Below are 26,177 nucleotides of genomic sequence, written 5' to 3'. Positions count from 1 at the left end.
TCTTCTAAATGATGCTTAAGGATGTGGAACCGTGGGTGCCAGCAGGGCAGGGGAGACAAACTCTGGGCCATCGGGAACCACACAGCTGAGCATAGAAATGAAGCCCATAGATGTTTTCAGCTGCTTCCGAGGAAAGAATTTGACTTAGGGTTTTTTAAAATGCATCTCCAGTGATGTCTAAGATTGTGTTTACTGTGATCCGGGCAACATTCTAAGCACTTCACCTCGATTTTCCCACTTAATTTTCACAACCATCTTAGGAGGCATAGATACTGTTATCATTCTCATCTGAGAGATGAGAAAGCGATGGAGCAATTTCCCCAAGATCAAACAGATGGCGAGCAGGACCCAAAATAAGAACCCAGACCCTGTCACTCCAGAGCCTGTGTAATGAGTAAGGTGACCCACGTAATTCTGTTTATTGTTTGGTAAAAACCCCTCTTTATATGCTGAGCTTGAATAACTTGAAGAACTTACAAAATGTTTTCTATATAAACAATAAAGTGAAGCTATTTAAATTACTGTCTCAAACACCTAAGACATGGTGTAGGGAGTAAATATGTTTTTAAATAACAGATGAACTGATTTTAGATCAGAAATGGAGAAAAAATTTCCCTTGAAAGCCCAAAATATTCATTTATTTTAAATTAATAGAGTCCAAAACAAATGGAAACATTAGTAAGGGCAATGGAAAACATGGAATACACTATACCAAAAGCCTTTTTCTCTCTTCCCACCATTCTGAGTGAAACAATTTCTTAATAAGAATTATCTGTGTAAAGAATCACATCCCAATCTTGAATTTTCTTACTATATTAAGGAAACTACTGTCTGAGCATTTGTATATTCAGGTTAAAAATTTCATTAATATTTTTAATTATAAGCACCTTACTGATGTCATGCGATGAAATAGAAGAGTTACAAATTTTAATTATACTTAGATTTACTTTATACTTATTATTTATTATTATAATTATACTTAGGTAGTTTCTGTTTGGAATTTTTGCCTTCTTCCTGTAGGATTTAAGAGAAGTGAAAAATGAAGCCAACAAAAATGAAATAGCCTATTACTAGTCATAAAGATAAACAGGTTTTAATTTGACGTTTCAGTTTAGATCTTTAAAAATATTATTTTCACTCCCCAAAATAGAACAACAAATATGTGTATGGTTTACTTTGAAAATTATTAAAATCATTTTTTGTGAGTTTGCAGTAGACAGTTTATCCATTGGAGAAAAAATAGAAAATTAGTTGTATTTATTTTCACTTGCCACTAGGAAAAGCCCACCAAGTCTCTTAGAAAGTTCTTAGAAAGTCTCTTTCTAAGAACTGGCTTTAGTCCGTATACTAGAGTGTGGGAAACAAATGGAAATCTACCAAAGCAATTCCCCATGCTAAAACCTTAAATTAACACAGAAGATAGACACTGATAGGCTTTTTAAGTCAAATACAGTTTTCATTGAATCAGGTTGCAGAGTTATTTATATTCATAAATTGTGAAGATTGCTGTAATCCTTGTATGCCCTATCCAAATGCTGCAATGTACCCTTTAGGATAAAGACCAGAGAAAAATTTACCCATCTCAGCCTTTGCTGTTACCGAAAAGAGATTTTAATGCTATCATCTCCTTCATAGTCAGTGTAATATCACTCTGGCCTCTGGCCATTTCACAGGCTGAGGAAACACCGGTGATGACTGGCTTTGGCCAAGGATGGCTCATAAGGTCTGAGTTGCTGCAGAGCAAGCACACAGGCATCCTGTGTCTGGCTGTGATTCTGGGCTCAGACACTTCCTGGGTACAGACCCCTGAGCAAGCCACCCTGCATCACTTATCTGGGTCTCAGAGTTCTCATTCCCCAAAGTGAGAGGGTTGGATTAAATTACATCCACTACTTTTTAATTTTGAAATTCAGTGACTGTGCTTGTCCACCAGGCTCTTGACGTTCTTACTCCTGTGATACATGATGCTCCCCTTTTGCTGCAGGGTATTTCATCTGTCCAAGAATTGAGAGACAAAATTGAAACTTCATTCAACTAAAATTTAACTGATTCCAGTCCATTCCACCAATTATAGGAGAATTCTGGGATATCTTTATGATATTTATTTTCTATAGAAGTATTGGACTGTTCCTTTATTTCTTTTATTGAAAACAAATATATCCATTATTTTTTTCTTGAGCACCGCAGGGAAGAAACTTAGATAATATAACAATTTTTCTCTCCTATGAGTTCTGTTAATCAATTTTTTTAAAAAATTGATAAAAGGATACACCATATTTTTTATAATATATAGCCTTCACAGCTTTTGAGAAATATTCTTTAAATGTGCCAATAGTGGGTTTGTGCTCCAGGGTTACTAATCAAAAGATCAGGAGATACTCCCATCTACAAGGAATTTTAAAAATCAGTTCAATGAGTGATTGATTCATTGGCTTCTTAGGAAAGCAAGAGGTCAGAGGAATGGACAGTTTCCTTTTACTCACTCTATTTTGCTTGAAATAGCAGGGAGGAATCCATACCTGTCTCCTAGGCTTTAGGCCTGGGCACAGCCCAATATCTCAGTTTGTGATTGATACAGGCCAACATTTGATGACCTGGCCAGCAAGATAGTGGGGGAGGCAGCTACAGTTTGCTGGGGCTGAACACAGATCCTTTTAAAGAATTTTAGTTCTTTTGCCCTGGCCATGTCCTCTGCCCGTATTTTCCCCTCACCACCATTACCCCCAAGACCAAAACCCACTCATGAGCTATGGGCCCCAATCCCTAAACTCTTTTCCAGTCTCATCCTGAACTGCCTGTCTCTGTTTCTTTGGCATCTGCAAATATTACTTTAACCTTTCAAAGAACAATCCTTTTCTATTTTCCTTTCTATTTTCATAGATCCTTTTCTATTTTCATAGAGCAGTCACAACTGGATTAAGGCATTCCTCGTGACCCCTTAGATCCCAGTGATGGCTACTCTCCTCTCTCTCTCTCCCCCTCTCTTTCAGCAAAGACTGAGTTTTGACCTGGATATTAAGATAGGAACAGGTTCCCAAAAGCAAATAAGACATGGTTCTGTTGTCAGGGAGCACACATATGATTAGGAATTTCAGGCATAGAAGCAAATTGTTATAGTACAGGTATTAAGGAAATCAGTGCGGATATTTCCTGTGTAGAGTGGTGGGCAGTAGAAGGAGGAAAAGATTTATTTTATTTGAGTACATCAGAGAAGAAATTATGAGAGAATCTGGATCTTGAAGCATAATTAATACTTCATTGTGCAAATGTAAGAGCCGGCATTCCAGGAAATTGTCCGTCTTATGCTTTCAGCTCAGGTTTGCCAAGAAGACAGAATCAACAGAAGTTTGTGCAAGAGGAGAGAGGAGTCGTGGTGTCTCCTAGGCTTCTGGTTTAATTGACATGGGAGATGGTCATTAACTAAAACAGGGATGGCAAGACAAGGACAAATTTAACCTGTGTCAGAACCTTTCAGAAAAGGGTGTGCTTCATTCACTGCCAATTAGTAAAAGATGAGACTCCATCTGACAATTGGACTTTGCCATCTTGTTCTTCCAAGCAGTGGTGTCATCAGCTTTGCAGATCCAGCACAGATGTGCTTTTTGCGTCCAGGCCGATAGCCGCAGACTTCATGAAGCATACAGGAGGACATAGACAGTGGCAGTGTCATAGAATGAACACTGATTTTCTTGTGTGTGCTCTTGGAGAAACTCTGACATCATTAGGATCTTCATTATTGCATTGATCATTTCTTCCTGTGTGCTTTTATCTACTTGGTGGTGAGGTGAGTTGGATCATCAATATTTAGAAATTAGCCAACCCCTTCGTGTCAAGGGTTTTTTGTCATGGTAAGTTTCACAATAATTCATTGTCCCTATCATGTTTCTTGCACAGAGGATTTTATTTTATCAATGGTAATGATGCATCTGTATTTGAGCCCTTGAGCTGTGATGATCAACATGCTGTTCTCAACCTGGTTCTATGAATTTTACATGGTTCTAGGTCATTCTGAGAAGAGCAAAGCTCTATACTATTTATAGTCAACAATAGAAAAACCAACATATCTTGGTTAATCTCGCTAATGGTCTATCAATGTTATTTATCTTTTCAAAGAATCAGCTTTTTGTTTCATTTATCTTTTGTATTTTTGTTTCAGTTTCATTTACTTCTGTTCTCATCTTGGTTATTTCTTTTCTTCTGCTGGGTTTGGGTTTTTGTTTGTTCTCTAGTTCGTTGAGGTGTGACCTTAGATTGCCTATTTATTCTCTTTCAGACTTGTTGATGTAGGCATTTAATGCTATGAACTTTCCTCTTAGGACCACTTTGTGTCCCAGAGGTTTTGATAGCTTGTGTCAATATTATTGTTCAGTTCACAGAATTTTTAAATTTCTGTCTGTATTTCATTGTGACTCAACAATCATTCAGGAGCAGGTTATTTAATCTTTATGTATTTGTATGGTTTTGAGTATTCCTTTTGGAATTGACTTCCCATTTTATTCCGCTGTGGTCTGAGACAGTACTTGATATGATTTCATTTTCTTTCTTAAATTTGTTGAGACTTGTTCTGTGGCCTATCATATGGTCTATCTTGGAGGATGTTCCATGTGCTGATGAAAGAAATGTATGTTCTGCAGTTGTTGGGTAGAATGTTTTAGAAATATCTATTAAGTCCATCTGTTCTAGGGTACAGTTTGTAAGTACATTTTATGTGGGCTACTCTTTTACATTATTTGTTTTTATATGGACAACAGTGGAGATGCATATTCACAAAATGCTCATATATAATTAAGACATTGCAGTTCCCAGATATCTGGGTTTTAGGATATCAATTTATGACACCTTTGTTTTGTGAGCTTAGTAACTTTTGTGATGACATGTGTATATCTTTCAGTCTTTATATCTTTACATTTTATTTTTTGCATGTTTTGAAAATATATTCAGATATAGTTCTATATATATTATTATATAGTAATATATATTACTTTACATTATATTTATTTATAGTTCACATACAGTTATCTGTCTATAGCTTCATATATAGTTCAATCCAACAAAAAAAAATTCTGTACATACGAAAGTAACCATGACTTATGGTTATTGTTTGATGCGTATTAACAAGACCCAGCAATAGATTAGTGACTTTTAAAGTGATTACCTCTACACTCACATCTAAGTTTCCACAACTCCTGGACATTTAAGTTTGGGGCAGATTAAGAAACAGTGTCAGGAGGATTCATGCCTTGTATTATATTCTAGCAGAGATCATCACAACAAAGGGTGTCTTGGGCCACAGCCTCGTTTGATTAATCCTCTTTGAAGCAACCATGCTCTGGCTTTCACCAAGTAGCAGCAGAAATTAAGGAGTCAAAAGTGGCACCAGTTTATTAGATGGGTTCTAAAATGCTCTTCTAGCACATGGGATTAAACAGAGCCCAAAGTCCCAATTTGCTTCCTGTGCACACTGACTTCTCAGAATGACATGGGGTTGTATCTATGTATTATAGAGTTTGGGTGTATACATATATGAGATGTACTGAGACTGTAGGTAAACTGCATCACTCTCATTTAAAACTTGAGTAAATTAAGTTCTGGAGTTTGTGAGGTAAGCAAAGTTTATACAGTTAGTTTCCATCTTTACCATCCTTGTGTGTCACTGACATTATTATACCTCTAGGAGTGCAGGTGAAGCAGCCACTCCCTCCCCTCCCCTCCCTTCCCACTCACAGAGAGGAAAGAGTTGGCAAGGCTTTTTGAAAACAACACTGTAGATGATGAGAGCTTTGCCTGGGAAGCCACATTCACCCCCAGTCCTCCCAGGAAATGCAAGCCCCTGATGAAACCACAAAGGAGCGCAAGGCAAAACTCTGTGTGCTGTTCAATCAAAATGACCCTTGGGAAAGCTAAATAACACAACTTGTGGCAGATATTTGGCCAGCAACGTATCTGGTGTCTGCTGAAGGCTCTCTTTCTGATTTGCAGACCACCGTCTCCCTGTTATGCTCTCACATGGCCTTTCCTTGGTGTATGTACACACACACACACACACACACACACACACAAAGAGAGAGAGCGAGAGAGCACTAATGTATATTCTGTTTGTTGTAAGGACATTAATCCCATCGTGCAGGCCCCACGCTCACAATCTCATCGAACCCTGATTACCTCCCAGAAGCCTCACTTCCAAATACCATCACGCTGGAAATTAGTGCTTCAACATATGAATTCATCTGGGGACACAAATGTTTAGTCCATAGTAACCTGTTTTATTTGGTTATTCTGTGATTAGAAGAGACTTCTATACTTTGGAGATTTAGGATGGATGGGACTGTAGCACTTGAGGTTTACATTTTGAACAAATTTGGGTTCCACTCTCAGCTCTGATTCTTCTGTCTTCATGATGTTGGACAGCTCTCTGGGTCTGAATTTTCTCAACTGTAACATTGTTTAAAACTAGTACCTGTTTGTATTTGTTAGTCCCAGCTACTTGGGAGGCTGAGGCAGGAGAATGGCGTGAACCTGGGAGGTGGAGCTTGCAGTGAGCCGAGATTGCACCACTGCACTCCAGCCTGGGCAACAGAGCGAGACTCCATCTCAAACAAACAAACAAACAAACAAGTACCTATTTGTATAGGTGCAGTCAAGATTAAATGAAAATTGTGCATGTAAAGCTCTTAGCACAGAATTTGGCACAGAATAGGTTCTCGATACAAATTTATGTTATGAGTTATAAAAAACAACCAGACTTATCCAAACAAAAACTGAGACTGTAACACAATATCAAATTTTTTGACCAGTGGTTTAGTAATTAATACAAGGTAAAATTTGTAATTGATCATAAATTTTGTAAGTCTCTATTAATTATAACATTTCATATGTTAAAGTAAACATAGACAAATGGTGTGTGTGTGTGTGTGTGTGTGTGTGTGCACGAGCATGGAGCATGTGAGCATATGTACCTTGGTAGCCTTCCCCATCACCTATTTGGGTAAATAGCCTAATACCAGAAGGAATTTCAAGTAACACACCACTTCAAAATTTAGATTTTATTTTGCTTATATTAAAAACTGTTTATTCAATGAAACCAGAAATTATTTAAGCCTGCTTTTTCAAGATTAATCTCTAACAAAAATGTTTCTTTACACTTCAGTAAGGTGATACTCCAGTTAAACATTACCAGTAAGAAAATGACAAAAACCAACCAACCAACCAACCAACCACACACACACATGCACATACTCCTCAACTCTACAAACCTTAAGTCCTATGAATCACATTTTTTTATATCCACGCTGTTAATAATGTAGCGAGTATCCTAAAATATTTAGTATTTACATTTTATAGAAGTGATCATCGCTTTTCGCTTCATGTAGGCTTAGTGACTCAGATGAAAAAGTATGTCAGTCTGTTCGCAAATGACCTGAAATGTCAAGGTGACAATTCATTTGATCATCAGTAAGAAAGCATACTAATAGAGTTTTTAAAAGCTGGATTTTCAACAGAATGAGCCAGAGTTGAATGAATCCTTACCCTGGCTTTGCCGATCGTAGTAGTCACACCTGGTAACCACTAGCACAAAAGGCATTTGCTGTAACTCCACAGCATTTGAAGAAAAAGGGGAAAAAATGCACGTTACAGAGAACAGCCTTGGGGATGGGAATGGAATTCGTTGCATTTCAGTAAAATCTGAGCTTGCAGAAGCCAAGGAGTAATTCTGAATGCTCGTGGGGAATAAAACAGAATCTAAACATCATTCATAACCTGCGGCAATTAAAAAGCAGCCCAGGGAACTGGAAATTCAAAAGGACTGCGTCTTCATGAAAACTTCAAGTAGTTCTCTCTCTAAATTTGGTTCAAAATGTACTATAAAGACCTGTGGGATTTATTTCTGCATATTGATTAGATTTATGTATTTAGAAAAGAGCTACCAGGAATATATTCCCGGAAAGTGACTTTAAGCTCTAGTAAGTGATCTGATTTCTGGCCTTGCAAAGGAAATCAATAAAAAAAAGAATAGGCTCTTGCAAAGTCAATGGTTTCCTCTGGTGAAGCTGTGCTCCTGCACCCTCCATCGCTGCACTTACCCAGAATGAACCTGTCTCAGGCTGTAATTGTTTTGTGATTAGTGCGAATATGTGTTCCCCACCACATAGATTCACTATTGATTTTTAATTAATAATAGTGTCTTGTATTTATAGAGTTACCATCCCAGAAGAAATGTGAGGGCTTTATAGTTGATGAATTCCAATTTATCTCTATGTTGCCTGGCTGAATGTAAAGATTAGGTATTCCAATTTTATTTTAAGGAGGAAAAATTGAACCCGAAATGTTAAATTATTGACCATGGAGAATTCAGAAAGCTAATAATAGAACCACCAATTAAAATCTGATAGTATTGACTTTTCATTCTGGATGTTTCCTGAAAATATCTGGTCAGTTAGGTCAACTTGATTATTCCTTTGGAAAAAAGAAGTTGATAAAAACAATTATTTGAAATTGTTATGACAAATAGAATTTTACATTTCTCCTTATTATTTTGGTCATATATAATAACTGGACTTAAGATGTGTTTGCTTGTTAGAGCACATGCATTTTTTTTGTAACCTATATTAATATCTTCGGAATGCTTGTAAGTCACATGTATCAGAAATTTATCTCCTGGTGAGAGACTAATGCAAAACTTAAGTTTTGACATTAGGTAGGCGTCATTTTTCAAGGACTGGGTATCCCTGTCACCCACCTGGCATTGTTTTATCTGTCAAAAAAATGTAATAGTCTCTCCAAGAAAAACATGCTCAAAACACTTACCTCATTGTACTTATGGGAAGGTGATTACCAATCTTTCAATTACCCATTCCTCCAGCCTTAAAAACATGGGACTGAGTTTTTCCCCCTTTCTTCCGTTACAGTTCCTGTTACAGTTCCTGTCAGTTTTTCCTGGGAATTTATTACTTTATTTCTCTGTCGTATCCTTACTGCTATCACTCTGTTCTTCACGTAAATGCAGTGACCTCCTTACTGTCTCCCCAACTCCCCAAATCCACTTTAGATGAACTTTTCTAATAAATTCTCTGTTATTTTTGAAATTGTGAATTATTCAGTCACCATAAATACACAGAATAATATGTTGAGCATTAATATCTCCACCACCCAGTTTTAAAAATGCAACATTTGGGACACCCAAATGTTGAAACCCTCTTTGAAGCCACTTCCCAATTTTGTTTCTTTCCTTCCTTCCTCACTACCATGAATTTAGTGGTTATTATTCTCATCCATGCTTTTATATGTCTACCATCTATATATGTATCTTCATTAAAATGGATAGTATTTATTCACTGCCATTGTTTCTTTCTGAAACTTTAATTTTTTCATTGTGACTTTGGAATTGTCATTATGGTTTCAGAGGTATCCACATTAATGCATATGACAATATTTCCTTTTATCTCATTACTCTTATCCCTTGGTTCTACGTACAATTTGTCCATTCTTCTGAGGATAGACCGTTGGGATGCCTTGAAGTTTTTTCCTTCAAATACAGGCAATTAAACATTTTTTAACTTGCTTCCTTGTTCACATTTGTGAGAGTTTCTCTAGGGCATATACCCAAAGGTCTAACTGCTAAAAGATGGGATCTGCTCATTTTTAAATTTATCATTAAAACGTGGTTGTGCCAGCTGACATGCTCTGCTCACATGCCGTACTTCATCTACCAAAGACTATTGATTGCTCTCTCCACCAACTTCAGTGGACTTTCAGCCTCCTCAAAGAGAAGAGCTCTTCCTCACTTCTCTATCTGAGAGACCTTCCCCAGGGACTACTTTTTTGTGAGGGATCACAAATTCAAAAGCCTTTGGACTACATGCTGAAATGTAGATGTGTGAAATGCAGGGTGCGTGACAGATCTGGAGTGGATAGTGGAGATGGCACATGTGCTAGTGCATTCTGTCTGACTTAACGGTTTCCAAGTTTGCTGTATTACTTTATTTTCCTAAGAGTCTGTCTCAGAAACGTGGAAAGAGCCGATTCACTTTATAGCAACAAAGAACAAGGACCCCGGAGCCAGCCTGCCTGTTTTTGAATCCCTGCTCTCCACTGCTACTAGTTGTATGTTTTTGAGCAAGTTTCTGAGCATCCCCAAGGCTTGGTTTCCTTGTTTATCCAACGGAGGAAGTGCTAGTACTTACTTTATATGGCTATGATGAGTACTACATGGGATAATATTCATAAAGCTCTAAAGTAACTGTTCAATACATTTTGTTGAATTGTTGAGGAGAATACAAATAACAAAATTTATATGGTTTTTACTGTGGGTCAGGCATTGTTTTAGGAACTGGGGAAACAGTAACCTTAGTATCTGTAACGACCTTAACATCTGTCTCTTTCTCAAATTAAATTGCCCGCTGGGTTCAAGCCTCTAATACATTGCTTGGCCACACAATAGGCACTCAAGACTATGTGTTAAATCCATAAATGAACCTAATGATTCTCCTAAGGCAATATAAGTGCCCAAGGCAAAATCTGAGCCATGATGGAGCAAGGAAATTATATCTGCCATAGCTTGATTCTCTACATATTAATGTACTCTTACTCTTCAAAAATGGATTATTTCTGTGTCATATGGGTAGTAACTTGCCATTAGCCATAACATTTGAGCAGACAGAATACCATATTTTTGCTGATGATGAATAACATAACTATTTTTGGATCCCTTACTAGTATACAAAATAACGCTCCCAACCTTGGATTGTCACCAGTCTTTTTGTTTTTTTTTATTTCCTCAAATTTTAGGTCTCATCGTTCACGAAGGAGCTGCAGTTTACAGAGTGTTTAAGCGCTGGCGAGCTGTGAATTTGCACTGGGATGTGTTAAATTATGACAAAGCCACAGACATCGAAGAAAGCAGCCGGGGAGAGTCTTCCACAAGTAGGACTTTGTGGTTGCCATTGACAGCTCTGCGGAACAGAAACTTGGTCCACCCAACTCAGTTAACCTCGCCGAGGTTTCAGTGTGGCTACGTGTTATTGCACCTGTTCAATCGGATGAGGCCTCATGAAGACTTATCAGAAGATAACAGCTCGGGGGAGGTCGTGATGAGAGTGACTTCAGTGTGACAAAAGCATAAGATGATGCAGTGTGGACCGCCCTGCACATTTTGGAATGTAATTGCAATGAATGGCAAAACCATAGCACTTCTAAAAACACATCTATGAACTTTTTAAGATTTATGCTTTTTATATGAACATTTGAATTGCAAATACATTTTTTTCTGAGAAAAAGAGTCTTCTTGTTCTTCGTTGTCTGGTTTGTCACATCTTTTGTAAGTTGGTACTTGAAATCATTATACATATAATTTAACTATACTTGGTTAAAAGAATAATGAAAGTTATCCTTAAGGCCAAAACTATTTTTTCTTGCTTGTTTTAAATATATTTTTATGAAAGCTTTTGCTCTGTGTGTAATTTTTCAGACCTGTTACAAACGGGCAAGAGTTTAGGACGCTGTGGGCAGATTCCAAAGTGCCTGTCAGTTCTGCAACACAGGGAGCTCTGAGGTGACGCTCTTGTGCCTCGTGCTGGTTGGCAAACTGAAGCGTGACTTTTTGCTGTGTTGAAGTAACCAGTCACCAGGAATGCATGATCTAGGACTTATGTCTTGTTATCTAATTTCTGAAACAGAGAGCTTGTAGAAAGATAAAAATGAGTGAAATAAAAATAGTTTTACTCCAGTACATGTTACATAAGCAGAGCATCTTGCGTACTTATAACCCCAAAAGCTCACCTAAATGTCGTGTCATGGTACCTGCAATAATGATAATGACTAACATTTGCATAGCCCTCTGATAGACCTATCACAATTAATTCGGTTAATTATTAGTGTCTTGAATTCTTTGAGCACCATCTTAATTAGATTTTCTTTTGGTAAAACCTTACATACCTTCTTAAATCATTTAAACGCTAATCCTTTAACTTGGTTTAATGAAGTTCTATGAAATATGTTTGCCAGCAGTGAGAAGTCTTTTTCTTTCACTAGATGAGTATTTTTTTTAATGAAAAGAGGAGACGAAGAATGAGGCTATTGACTCCCCAGGAACAGGTTGCTAACTAGGGGTACCTGGGGATTTTCTACCTTCTTATCTACCTAATGGAGGTAATTGGCACATTTTAATGAACAACCACAGAGCAGATGAGAAGACAGGAAGGATGTTTTCCCTAGAAACATGAACTGAACATGCTGGTTGTTTGAAGTAATTAATGACTAGATTTTAAATCATATAAAATAAAATGCTTTACATTCTATTTTCTAAAAATAACTTTTGGGTGATTAATAATAGAATAGTTCATGTTTATATAATGGAATACCTCACAGAATAGAATTGTGATTCCTCCATAGCAAATTCTCCCAAAACTTGAAATAATATTTTTCCAATCAACAGCTGTGTCACAAATGATAAGGATGTGACAATTTGCAGAAACGTGAAGAATGAATCATAAAAGAAGGAAAATTCAGCCACTATTTAAGGGCAGATTTAGGTGGTGAGAATGTTAAACAGTGTTTCAAACTTTGATTGATTGCTTGTTTTAATCCGATGTTCCATGAGCACAGTCCTGGGTGAGATTCCTGAACAGTTGCATCACTAAGGCAGATCATCAACAGCATAACGTTTAATAGAGGATAATTGTGGTTACTGTTGACATTACAATTGAGAGCATTGTGTTAAAAATACTGGACTAAGAGACTTGAGACAAATTGGACTATCACTGCTCCACTGCCCTTTGAATTAATGCACACCTTTGTATGCATATCAACTCACTCGAAAACAAAAAGGGACAGAGGATGAGAACCCCGCTTTCTCTAATGACTGTATGGGGTGCATGAGGTGGAGATGGCTGGAGACAAGACTGCATGATGGAAAGTGAATGATGGAAATATCCATCAGGAAAAAAAAAACAAAAAACAAAACCACGCACCCTAGTCTCCCTGTTTCCCAAGACCTTGCCCTTTGAGTGTACCTTTTGTCTACATCCTGTCTTCACAGCTCCCACCACACACACACACACTCTGAATCAATGTTGGAATAAAAAATTGGCAGAATTTCCACTCAACAAAATGTACCATCCATGAAAATGATTGCATAGAAACACAAAAGAGGTGGAGCATGGTGGCTCGTGTTTGTAATCCCAGCACTTTGCTAGGCTGGGGCAGGTGGATAATTTGAGGTCATGAGTTCGAGACCAGCCTGGCCAACATGGGGAAATCCATCTCTACTAAAAATACAAAAATTAGCTGGGCGTGGTGGTGCGTGCCTGTAATCCTAGCTACTCAGGAGGCTGAGGTACGAAAATGGCTTGAGCCTGGGAGGCAGAGTTTGCAGTGAGCTAAGGTTGCACCACTACACTCCAGTCTAGGCAACAGAGTGAGACCCTCTCTCAAAAAAAAAAAGAAACTCAGAAGAAACACTCCAAGGGTGGGGAGTGCATTTAGATAATGGAAATAATAGAGCTTTAAAATAATTAAAATGCTTAATATCATGCTATATGAGTTAATGCCATATTTCAAACTCAGGCTGCCATACATGTCAAAAACATTTATGGTAAGGAAATGAGTTGGAAATATTTTAAATTATTATTTTCAAAATCGTTTTCAATATGATACAGATTTAGAAGCTGTATGCAGCCTGTCTCTTTTCAATAATCTGTAGTAGAGACACAGAGCACTTTCTGTGCTGGGCATTGTTGGTGGCAGGGTATGGACAAGCCAGGTTGTCAGGAAGACTCCGTGTGTGGGGATAGGCTGCACTGCATCATACGTGTCAACATACAGGTGAGCTAAGAGAGGTCCCAGTCTAGAGGAGTTGTCAGTTGCCCTAAGGCAGCTGGGGAAGGTGTCTCTGACGAGCCAACAGGACATGGGTCTGGAAGCATGAATGAATACTTGCCAATCAGACAAGGAGAGAACACTGTGGAACAGCTGCAGAGTAAAAGACAGGCATGTTCCAGTAATGGCGAGGCTTCCTGTAGGGGACTGTGGGCCACAGGTGAAGACATGACCCACCTTAGGTATCTGGGACTGAATCTCATATAGAAGCTGGTGTTCAAGCAGTGGGTGGTAAGATTTAGCAGGGTCATTTGTGGGAGATGGATGTTCTCTCTCCACTAGTTGCTGCAAATTCAAATGAGGCAATAAAAATACTAGGGCATCAAATGGGCTATGCTGCTTTCTTGCATTCTCCCAGGGGATGGCAACGTGCATCATTATGAAGAGGAAAGCACATCATAGGTTTTGTGGAGTGGAGGACAGTTTCTCCATTATTAGCCCCAAACACTTAATACATGTCATCATCTGATTTTTCGTATATATATTTTTTTGAGGCTGAGTCTTGCTCTGTCACCCAGGCTGGAGTGGAGTGGTGTGATCTCAGCTCACTGTACCGTCTGCCTTCCAGGTTCAAGCGATTCTCATGCCTCAGCTTCCTGAGTAGCTGGGATTACAGGCGGCCACCACCACATCTGGCTAATTTTTATATTTTTTAGTAGAGATGCGGTTTCACCATGTTGGCCAGACTGGTCTTGAACTCCTGACCTCAGGTCGTCTGCCTGCCTCGGCCTCCCAAAGTGTTGAGATTACAGACATGAGCCACGTCACTGACTCAATTTTTTTTTGTTTTTGTTTTTTATTCTATACATCCCAATAACTAAAACCAAAATAAAGCAAGCTCTTTCTGTTGTTTTTGTTTCAGCCTGGGACTGCTTCTCTTTTCTGCTTTTTCCTCATAAGTTAACAATGTTAGCCTGGCCTATTATTTTTGATGATGGACAAATGCTCCCTCCTCCCTTGTCTATGTATGGGAGGAGGATTTGTCATCTAGCAACTGATGTGGATTTATTTATTTATTTATTCATTCATTCATTCATTCATTCATTCATCATTCATTATTTTCTGAGACAGACCCTCATTCTGTCGCCCAGGCTGGAGTGCAATGTAGTGATCTCAACTCACTGCAACCTGCGCCTCCTGGGTTCAAGCAATTCTTGTGCCTCAGCCTCCTGAGTAGCTGGAATTACAGGCTTGGGCTACCTTGCCCAGCTAGTGTGTGTGTGTGTGTTTTGTATTTTTGGTAAAGATAGGGTTTCACCATGTTGGCCAGACTGGTCTTGAACTCCTGGCCTCAAGTGATGTGCCCACTGGGCCTCCCAAAACGCTGGGATTACAGGTGTGAGCACCACGCCTGGCCTGATATGTCACTTTTAAACAGGGGTATTGCTTTGCCTATATGTCTCTGTATAGCTTAGGTTTTAACTTACATCTTTTAATAGCAGTCAGTTACAAATATCTGATATTTTAAACTTCTCTTTCCAAGTTCAACCTTTTATAAACTAAGATGTGGCAAAGTTTGTTTTAAATTATGTATGAAATAAATATTATATAATACATAATAAAATGTAATATATAACAATGTAATATATAATTATTTCATTATATACATATATATTATTTATATAAATCACATAATTTATACAAAAATCATTTGGTGTTCTACATGTTAAAAAATAATAGGTTAAAGACCTTAAAAAGGTACTTTAGGCAATTAGCTTAGTGCCAGTTTGTCAGTTCAGAAAAAATGTTTCCATCATGTGTGGGTGATACAGAATTTCAGCAGATGCTATAATTTGTAGCAAAGCTCAAAAGTTCTGGTCCCCAGTGGTACCTAGAGATTAATTCATTTCCGTCATAAAGGTGCCATTTTATAGACCACGGATTTATGTGGTTAATTCATTAAGGAATTTAAAGTTGTTTTGGTCAGGCGCAGTGGCTCAGGACTGTAATCCCAGCACTTTGGGAGGCCAAAGTGGGCGGATCATGAGGTCAGGAGTTCAAGACCAACCTGGCCAATATGGTGAAACTCCAACTCTACTAAAAATACAAAAATTAGCCAGACGTGGTGGTGGGTGCCTGTAATCCCAGCTACTTGAGAGGCTGAGGCAGGAGAATCGCTTGAACCCAGGAGGTGGAGGTTGCAGTGAGCCAAGATTGAGCTACGGCACTCCAACCTGGGCAATGGAGCCAGACTCCATCTAGAAAAAATAAAAATAAAAAATAAAGTTGTTTTAAGATGTTTTCTCCCTAGGAAATATAGGACACTAGGAGCCAATGGGAGAATGAAAATAATGCACAGTTTCCTATAAAGTTTCGGTGGTGCATTTTTTAATCATTTTTTTTTTTTTTTTTTTTTGATACAGAGTTTCACTCTTATTGCCCGGGCTGGAATGCAATGGCACAATCTTGGCTCATTGCAACCTCCACCTTCTGGGTTCACGCCATTCTCCAGTCTCAGCCTCCCTAGTAGCTGGGATTACAGGCACCCAACACCATGCCCAGTTAATTTTTGTAAAGACGGAGTTTCACCATGTTTGCCAGGCTGGTCTCGAACTCCTGACCTCAAGTGATCCACCCGCCTCAGCCTCCCAAAGTGGTGTGATTAAGTATTTTCTATGTCTTTTCCAAAATAAGTGAGAGCAGTCACTAAATTTTCTTGCAACTTTTCATATTGTTGAGTTTTCTACATGCAACATGGCTTTTAGGGGAGAAATTATCTTTTTCTGATATTACTAATAGGGGGAAAATGTTTGCTCTAATACGTACAGAGAAGGGAGCTTAATGCATCTGTCATGGTGAACTGGGCATTTAAAAATCTTGCCTATGGACCCATCAAGCAGGGATATTCGTGGCAACTGCTGGACCTCAGAAGGGGCATCAGCTGTGGGCAAGAGGATCCATGGAGAGAAACATCTTATTACAGCGGTGTAGTTAGCTCTTCATCACTGCTGCCCAGGGGCTTTGGGACTGTGGAGCTCTGCGCAGAAGCTGCTGTGGCAATGAGAACAATGGGTGGAGGCTGTAGAAACTCACTAGGACACTCTTCCCATGATAATCTTGAGAATGTCGGGATTTACCAAAAAGGAAGAACCAAAGCATGGATTAGGAGACCAGCAGAAGGCAAAAAAAAAAAGCACTCTTCAACTAAGTCCTTTATAATGAGGCTGCTTCTGTGAGCTGCAGCTCTCAGGATGCTTCCTTCTCTATAGCCCCATCCTCATTCATTAATCTTGGCTTGGGCAAACACGGTGGGGGCGTTCTCCCCACAGTGCCATTGTTGAGGCTCGTAGTGGGGCCCAGCTGGCTCCTGCTGGGTGTGTTAATGAGGATCAGTGCCCTAGATGAGCTGGAGAGGCTTCCCCTCACAAGATGAGGAACAAGTCAGGAGCAGCAGCAGCCGTGGAGGGGATGAGGAAAGGGTGGGGGCACAGTGACCAAGAGCCCAAAAGTCACCCTGTGAGGTGAAAAGGAGGGGAAGCTGCTAGGAACACAGGATAAGAGACAGGCTGGCTTCAAGTTTATGGTCATGTGGGGAATGGAGTCAAGTAAACTGGCATTGAGAACAGAGTGGTGTAAGTGCTGTTTTGCAGAAATAAGAACTCAAGGAAGAGCACATGGGAAGGACAAGTGACTGAGACTGAGGGTTCAGGGAGGGTCTCCTGAAGGAGGTCACCTTTTAAACTGAGAACCTGAAGAAGCGGGGGCTGACTGAACAGGCAGACAGAGTGTGCACAGGAAGCAGGCACATTTAGAGACGAGCAGAACACTTGGCGATTTACATGCAAGGGACTGATACGGTTTGGCTTGTCCCCACCCAAATCTCATCTTGAATTCCCACGTGTGTGTGAAGGACCCGGTGGGAGGTAATTGAATCATGGGGGCTGGTCTCTCCTGTGCTGTTGTCATGATAGTTAATAGGTCGCACGAGATCTGATGATTTTAAAAAGGGGAGTTTCCCTGCATAAGCTCTCTTCTCTTGTCTGCCAACACATGAGATGTGCCTTTCACCTTCTGCCATGATTGTGAGGCCTCCCCAGCCACATGGAACTGTAAGTTCAACAAACCTCTTTCTTTTGTAAATTACCAGTCTCAGGTATGTCTTCAACTGCAGTGTGAAAACAGACTAATACAGAGGTGCAGAGAGAGAGAAAACAAGGAGAGCTGCCCAGATGTCTCTTGCGATCTGCAGGATGGGGGACCCCTGTGCTGACCCAGGTACAGGGAGCTCAGGGCAGCAGGAGTTGGCAGAATGATCCTATGTCCTTTGGTGGCTTTGCTGAGTTTGTGCGCACATAAGACAGCAACGTGGAGATGACCAAGAGGCAATCAGATGTGTGAGTCCAAAGCTTAGGAGCAAGATTGCTGCTAGAATCTTGTATGTTAGGGACATAGATGGGACCAGCACCTGTGGGAGGAGTGGGGATGGAGCGGGGGAGAGAGAGTGTGCAGAGTCGGGAGAAAGACCAAGGGAGTTAAATGTTTAGAAGCCACAAGGGGAAAGACTGCTTCAAAAACAAGTCAAGAGTATCAAATGTTCCTGAAAAGTCAGATCAGGACTGTGAAGCCTGTGGCATTTATCAGCAAGGAGGGCCTTGGTGCTCTTGACAGAAGCAGTTTCAGTGAAATTGCAGGTGGGAGAGAAGCTGCAATCTAATTGTGAATGACAGTGACAAGTAGGCGGTGGCTGTGTTTCTCAGAGTGGGATTTCCTTTTCTTCCTCCTTTTTAATTTTTTATTCATTTGTTTCTCCTTCCTTCATTTCAAGATGTGAACTCCCTGAGCATGTTTAAATGGGAGTTGAAATTGTAAATAAGTAAGGATGATAAACCTCCCTGAGGAGGGTGGAGAGGGTGGGATCTGGAGCCCTGCATAGTGTTTGAGCTGCAACTTCAACCAGAAGTGAAGGAGGAGAGCGAGGGTAGGGTCACAGGTAAGTGCACAGCTTTGGTTAGAAGGAAATTAGGGAAGCCCTGCTTGGTGGCTTCCATTTTCTCTTTGAAATAGGAGACCTGGTACTTCATACTCAACCTCTCTAAACCAGAACTCTTTGTTTCTTCTTGAAAACCTGTTCCCCTGTCATCTCTGAAAGTAGAAATTGCATTCTTACAGTTGCTTAAGCCAAAAAATCTTGGCATCATCCCTAAATCCTTCATTCCTTTGTATCCCATCTTCAGTCCACTAGTGAATTCTATCAGTTCAGTCTTTACCATTTTTTTCCAAATCTAATCACCAGTCATTACCTCCCTTGCTGGTATAAGCCACCATCATCTCTCGCGGGACTATCTCAATAGCTCCCTGACGTCAGTTGTACTGAGTTGAATGGTGTTTCCTCCAAAATTCATGTCTTCCTGGAATCTCAGCCTATGACCTTATTTGGAAATAGAGTTTTGCCTATGTAATTAGTTAAGATGAAGTCAAACTGGATGAGGATAAGCTCCAAATCCAATGAGTGGTGTTCTTATGAGAAAACCAGGTTGAGACACAGAGAGACACAGACACACAAGAGAAGGCGACATGTGATGATGGAGGCAGAGATTGGAGGGAGGGAGCTGCAAGCCCTGAGGGCCAAGACTGTTGGCAGTCACCAAAGCCAACATGAAAGGATGTTCCCCTAGAGCCTTCAGAGAGACCATGGCCCTCCTGACACATAGATTTTGGACTTCTGATCTCCATAACTGTGAAACAATGTGTCTATTTTTTTTGAGCCACCCAACTATTGGTACTTTCCTATGACAGCCACAGAAAACTAATACACTCCTCTTGCTCCCCATAGTCCTAGCTCAGAGCAGCAGAGTCATCATTTTAGAATATAAATCAAGTCATGTCATTCCTCTACTTAAACACACTCGAATGGGGTCCCATCTCACTGAGAATGAAGTCAATGTCTTTGCAATGTCCCACAAGGTCCTACGTGATCTACCTCTGTGACCTAGGCTCCTACTACTCTTTTACTTGCTCAGTCTGGCTTGTGCGAGCTTTGAAACATATAAAGCATCTTCTGTGCTCACTGTTCCCTCTACCTAGAACACACTTGCCTGCATGTCCTCATGGACCACTTTGCTTCCTTCCTGTCATGAAGTCCTCTTGGACCACTCTGAAATGGTGCTTTCCTCCTGCTCTCTGCTCCCTCCCTCTGGTTTACGTTCCCTGGAAAACTTTCCAGCACCCAACATAGTGTATGTTTATTTCCTACTCTTTACCTCCACTAGAACATAAACTTGATGAAAATTGGGGCTATATTTTGTTCATTGCTGCTCCCTTGATTATTAGCATGACTGGCACACAGCATGTTTGGCACACAGTAAACTCTCAACAAATATTTTTTTAAATCAATAAATGAATATGCTAGAAATATAGATCAGAGGAGACTGTTGCAAGTTTGGATCAGAGGAGATTGTTGAAAGTTTAAATATGGTGGGAGATGGGAAAGGAAGGGAACTGAGAAAGAGAAGGCCTGTCTGGAACAGCAAGGTGACAGTTGATACCAGAAACCGTGACTTTACAGGGTCACCCATGTGAGCACCCCACACTTGGGTTTAAGTATAAAGTCTTGCACAAAGTGGGTTAACTTGTGCAGAAGGATGCTCTGATCAACACTGTGTAGTGTTAGTTGGACAAAGTTTGCATTAAAAAGAATCATGTGACAATGTTGAAAGCCAAATAAATCACCATTATTCACCTGCTAGGAGATTGCAGTGCATGTGCTGGTCAGATTATAAAACCACTAAGATTTCTTATAGCTCTCACACTTGCCAGTTCCCTTCCTCCCCCAACCTTCTTCTCCTCCTCCTTCATAATCTTATTCTTTCCCTTCTTCCCTTTCTTTTTCTACTTCATCACTAACACACCATTATCAGAATCCACATTAGGTTCAACTTCTTCTTTATCACAGCAGACTTCTGACCTCTTTCTGGCTGCCATCATTTCGGAAACAATGAGGAAATACAATTTATACGAAGGCTGGAAAACATTTTATCTTTCCTGAATAGGTTATCTCTTCAATAGTTATTCTGCCAGCTGAGATCCTTGGAAAGGCTCTACAAATATCTTACGGGCATTTGTGACTTGAATAAAGTTTTCTGAAAGGATGAAAGAATTTGTCTATTGGAAATACTTTAAGATAGGCTGTTTACAAGTTCCTGGTTGAATGTATTAGGCTATGATTAATTTCATCACTGCATATCTAGAATTGCTCTAACATCTATTGAATGATAATTACTCATTGTAACAGTTTCCTGAAGGCTTCTCTATGGGCTGCAAAAATGCCTATGCAATTAATCTCTAAATGCCCTCTGTAGCGTATTGGTGATCAACAGAGTCAAATGAAATTACATAGAGGTCTTCCCAGCTGGGGGAAAATGAGGGGTCTAGCAAGAGCCAGGTTGAGTGATTCAATGTCAGCCCAGAAGCATTTGGTACAGAAGGCATTTGCAACAGAGTTTTTTAACATGGAGTAACTTCTCAGGCTGTCAGCTGTACTGACACTGAGTGCATATGAGAGGAATTGTTTAAATACCTTTTCCCTAAATGTTCTCTCAGACTCATAATGTGTATGGGTCAGAAGTTTGCATTTGACAATTGTAGCTTATTGAGACTATCCTTTGGATGAATCTCGACTCAGGTTGGATTTCCATGGCTCCACCCACTTTTGACTGGGTTTTGCTGGATTTTGAGCAGCCACCACTTCCTGGTATTCAAATAACCATGAGGAAGAAGAACCCCATAAACCTATGTCTGGTGACCTAGATGCTCCACCATCCAGACCCAGCACCTAAAGGAGAGAGTCAATGGTGTGTGTGTATAAAGAGTGAGCAGGGGGATGTGGTCAGGAAGAATGAGCGGCTGTGGCAGTTCATGGCTCAATGTTACTTATGAAGCATCTTTCAACCTGGCTTCCTCCCTAAAAAAGACTGACTAATTGATGAGAAGGAAGATGCTGAGACACATGACCATGAAACAAACAGAAGATAATGTCTCGTATTAGTTTCCTGTTGCTATTGTAAAAAATTACCACTTTCTTAGTGACTCAATAAAACAATACAGATTTATTATCTTACAGTTATAGTGGGCAGACATCCCAAGCAGATTTTAAGGGGCTAAAATTAAGGTGTCAATGTGACTGGTTCTGCAGGGGGCAATAGGGTTCAATTTGTTTTCTTATCTTTCCTTCCAGCTTATGGGGTTTCTCACATTCCTTGACTTGTCGTCCCTTCCTCCATCTTCCAAGCACACCACTTCAACCTCTGCTTTCTCATCACTTCTCCTCTCTGACTTTGACTCTCCCATCTCTATCTTATAAGAGCCTTTTGATTATGATTGGCCCACCCAAATAATTCAAGATAGTCTTCCCATCTCAAGATCATTCACTTTATCACGAGTTTTTTCTGCCTCATAAGGTAAAATATTTACAGGTTTGAGGGCGGCATAACCAGGACATCCTTGTGGGGCCATCATTCTGCCAATCACAGATGTGTTTGGTCTGAGCTCGTGTGCAAGCACATTATTCTGAGTCTCTAAGCTTTTGTTAAGGCTACCAAATGCTCGAGTCCTAGTTGGACATGGATACTGCCAAGCATAGTTCTCTGTATGGACCAGATAAATTTCCAGATAATTTATTTTATTATATTTGAGTCATCAAATTATTTACAGTTAAATCTTAGAAGCATGTAGACTCCAGGTCACCAACTAGCCCAACAAGGGAAGAGTGGGAAATGGAAAAATCCTGCTCTGCCCTCATCCCCACGACTGAAAGCCACCATTGCAACTACCAAGACAAAGTGTTGATAGCACGGCTCTCAGCACTTCTACTCAAATTGCAAATTGCTTACCTGCTTATGCTTTACCCATCACAAAACAATCTGCTTCAGTTTCATAGTAATCCCTTTATGGCAGAGAGCTCCCAGGGATCATTTCTTGAATTAAGATGCCCAGAGGAATTCACTGGCAATGAAATGGGATCAGAGAGACCTGTAAGCAGAATCATGTTGTTCTTTGAATTTCACTTGCTTTCATTTTTATTTAATTATTTGGTATAGATAGTAAATGTTATAATAAATTTAAGCATACAATTTGAAAATTATGAATGAGAAGGCACATATATATTTATTTATTATATATATACTATATATACACACACACACACTATATATATATATATAGTTGGAGGTGGGGCCTGGTGGGAATGACAGGATCATGGGGATGGTTTCTAATGGTTTAGCATCATCCCCTCAGTGCTGTCTCATTAGTGAGTTCTCATGAGATCACTGTTTAAAAGTGTGTAGCACTTCCCACTTTGCTCTCTCGTCCTTCTGTTTCAGTCATGTAGGAAGTGCCGGCTTCCTCTTCACCTTCCACCGTGATTGTAAGTTTCCTGAGGACTCCCCAGCCATGTTTCCTGTACAGGCTGTGGAACTGTGAGCCAATTAAACCTTTTTTCTTATAAATTACCCAGTAGTTCTTTATAGCAATGTGAGAAGAGACTAATAATATATTGTCATCTTCCTTCCCTGAGGCCCTCAAATTCACACTGCCTGTGTTCCTTTGGTCAGTAAATGGCATTATAATCCTCCCAGTTGTCCAAGCCGGGATAGAGGCATCATTGTTATCTTCCACCTTTCCTGTGTATTTACTTCCTTAATATCATTCAATCCCATTTTCTCCATGCCCACTGCCACCACCTTAATAAAGACCCTCCAGATATCCTGCCTACTTTTCTCTAATAGCCTCTTATGTACTCTCCCAGCTTCTAGTTTTGCTCACTTCAAATTATTTCCTGTGTTTCTGTGAATCATTTTTCTAAGACATAAATCTAATCATATTATTGTCGGACTTAAAATTTTTCTAAGCCTTCTCTTTGCCTTTAGGATAAAATCCAAGCTCCTTAACATGGTACCCAAGTGCCTGGCCCCTTCCAATCTCCCCAGCTCCATTACTTGCCATGACCCCACATGGACACAACGTTCCAGCCAGAATGGAGGCCAAAAACCAGCATGGATCTGAGTTGGAAATTACACACTGTAACCCAAAAGTTCAAACACAAAACAAAAAGGAACTTTTACTTTTTGTAGCCTTAGGCTTCAAGTGGTTCTGGAGTCTCCACCCTCATGAAAGGTGTTACCTGGAGTGGGGGCAAGGCATTTGAATTTTCCAGTCAAGACAACTCAGTTTCTTCTGGTCTAAAACAATGTTCTGAATAAAAAGTTGTGTCTTTAGGGTAAATTTCTTTCTTAAAACAAAAAGGAATCTTTAACTCTCTCCTTTTTTTCCCCCTCGTTAACTCTGGAGGCAGAAGGAAAAAGGGAGGAAGGGTTATATATAATCCTACAGTGATGGGAGAGGAGACATTGGTGGTCACCTTACGATTCTATCTTATAGGCCCCACTGGCCTCTGTCTGGTGTAGATCTAATTGCCCCCAGTTTTTGGGTGTAGGCTTTGAGCCTCACTGTATCTGCTGCACCAGTAGCCCGAAGCCCTCCTCTGTTGCCTCATCTTGCATGGTGGTTGCTCCAGAGTAGTTTGGCCATCTGCTCCCCACTGTGCCATCCCCATCTTGGCTCTCAGCGGGCCACCCACCATCTGAGTCTCACCCAGTCTTGCCAGTCTCACCTGCAATAAGCTCCAGGTTTTGGGCTGTCTGCTCTATGGGATTTACTTGTCCCAGGCCTTGAAAACTCCCATGAGGGATGTGCAAATTCATTCTTTTTCTTATAAACTAATTTTATTGAGTTTTAATGTACAGAAACTCATTAATGTTTAATGCACACGTTAAACTACAGTTGACAAATGTATATGCATGTGCCACAAATATCCCAGTCAAAATGTAGAACATCCTTACCACCCCAGAAAGTTTTTTCTGCTCCTTTTCAGTCAGTTTTTGTGCCTCCCAGAGGTAAAAGTTGTTGTGACGTCTATTGTGATAGATTAGTTCTGGCTGCTCTTGAATTTCATGTAAATGAAATATGTACATGCCATATACTACTGTACATACTTTTTGTATCTGACAATATTTGCTTTTCAAAATGTTTTTGGGATCCATCCGTGTTGTTGTATTTATCAGTTATTTGTTCATTTTTATTGCTGAGTAGTATTCTATTATATGAATATATCACAATATCAATTTCCCATTAATGGACATTTGGACTGTTTCCAGTTTGAGACTATTACAAAAAAAATGCCTATGAACTTTCTTGCACACCTCTCCCACCACTGTGATATCATGTAACCCTTCCTCGCTTTTTCCTTCTGCCTTCTAAGTAAAAGGGAAGAAAAAGGAAGAGGGTTAAACATTCTTTTTTGTTTCTTTCAAAAAGCTATTTATCTAAAAGGTTCAGTGTTTATTTAGAAGATTGTGTTTGTACACATTTGTAGTTTCAAGTGTAGAGGTCTTTTATATCTTTTGTTAAAATTATTTTTAAGTGTTTTATATTTTCATGTTTTTGTATACAGTGTTGTATTTTTATTTATTTTTAAGTTGTTTATTGTTAGTACATAGAAACAAAATTGACTTTTTTATGTTGAACTTGCTAATTCCACTAATGATTCTCATAGGCTTTTATTGTTGCTGTTGTTGACTCCTTGATGTTCTCTACCCACACAGTCAAGTCTACATCTGTACGTAATGACTACTTATTTCTTTCTTTCTATGAAATTTGCGTTTAATTTTTACCTTCTTTGTCTAGCTTCTTTTTTTTTTTTTTTTTCGAGATGGAGTTTCCCTCTTGTTGCCCAGGCCGGAGTGCAATGTCACAATCTCGGCTCACTGCAACCTCCACCTCCCAGGTTCAAGCAATTCTTCTGCCTCAGGCCCCTCAGTGGCTGGGATTATAGGCTCCCACCACCACGCTTGGCTAATTTTTTGTAAATTTAGTAGAGATGGAGTTTCACCAGGTTGGTCAGGCTGGTCACGACCTCCTAACCTCAGGTGATCCTCCCGCCTCAGCCTCCCAAAGTGCTGGGATTACAGGCATGAGCCACCACACCCGGCCCTTGGTCTAGCATCTTAAGGTAGGATCTTAGATTATGGTTTTTTAGTCTTTCTTTATTTTTTATTTTTATTTACTTATTTATTTATTTGAGACAGGGTCTCGCTGTCACCCAGGCTAGAGTACAGTCACGCAACCTCGGCTCACTGCACCAACACCACGCCTGGCTAATTTTTTGTAAATTTAGTAGAGATGGGGTTCACCAGGTTGGCCAGGCTGGTCGCAACCTCTTAACCTCAGGTGATCCACCAGCCTCAGCCTCCCAAAGTGCTGGGATTACAGGTGTGAGCCATCACACCCGGCCCTTGATCTAGCTTCTTTAT

General features: G+C 39.9%; 1 protein-coding gene across 2 annotated transcripts in view; it reads left to right on the top strand.

The window, feature by feature from the left end:
* MARCHF11 (membrane associated ring-CH-type finger 11) overlaps positions 1 to 12,910 on the top strand; it is a 115,359-nt gene extending 102,449 nt beyond the window's left edge. The window contains exon 4 of one of the 2 annotated variants that reach the window (XM_005556863.5): positions 10,786 to 12,910. In XM_005556863.5, coding sequence (XP_005556920.3) covers positions 10,786 to 11,108 — 323 coding nt within the window. In that variant the 3' untranslated portion in view covers positions 11,109 to 12,910. The remainder of the gene's footprint in view (positions 1 to 10,785) is intronic. The other variant, XM_073995097.1, reaches the window with a different exon arrangement.
* Positions 12,911 to 26,177: the final 13,267 nt, after the last annotated feature.

This window comes from Macaca fascicularis, chromosome 6 (assembly GCF_037993035.2).
Source record: "Macaca fascicularis isolate 582-1 chromosome 6, T2T-MFA8v1.1".
Classification (NCBI taxonomy): Eukaryota; Metazoa; Chordata; class Mammalia; order Primates; family Cercopithecidae; genus Macaca; species Macaca fascicularis.
This window is presented reverse-complemented; position numbering and strand designations above follow the sequence as displayed.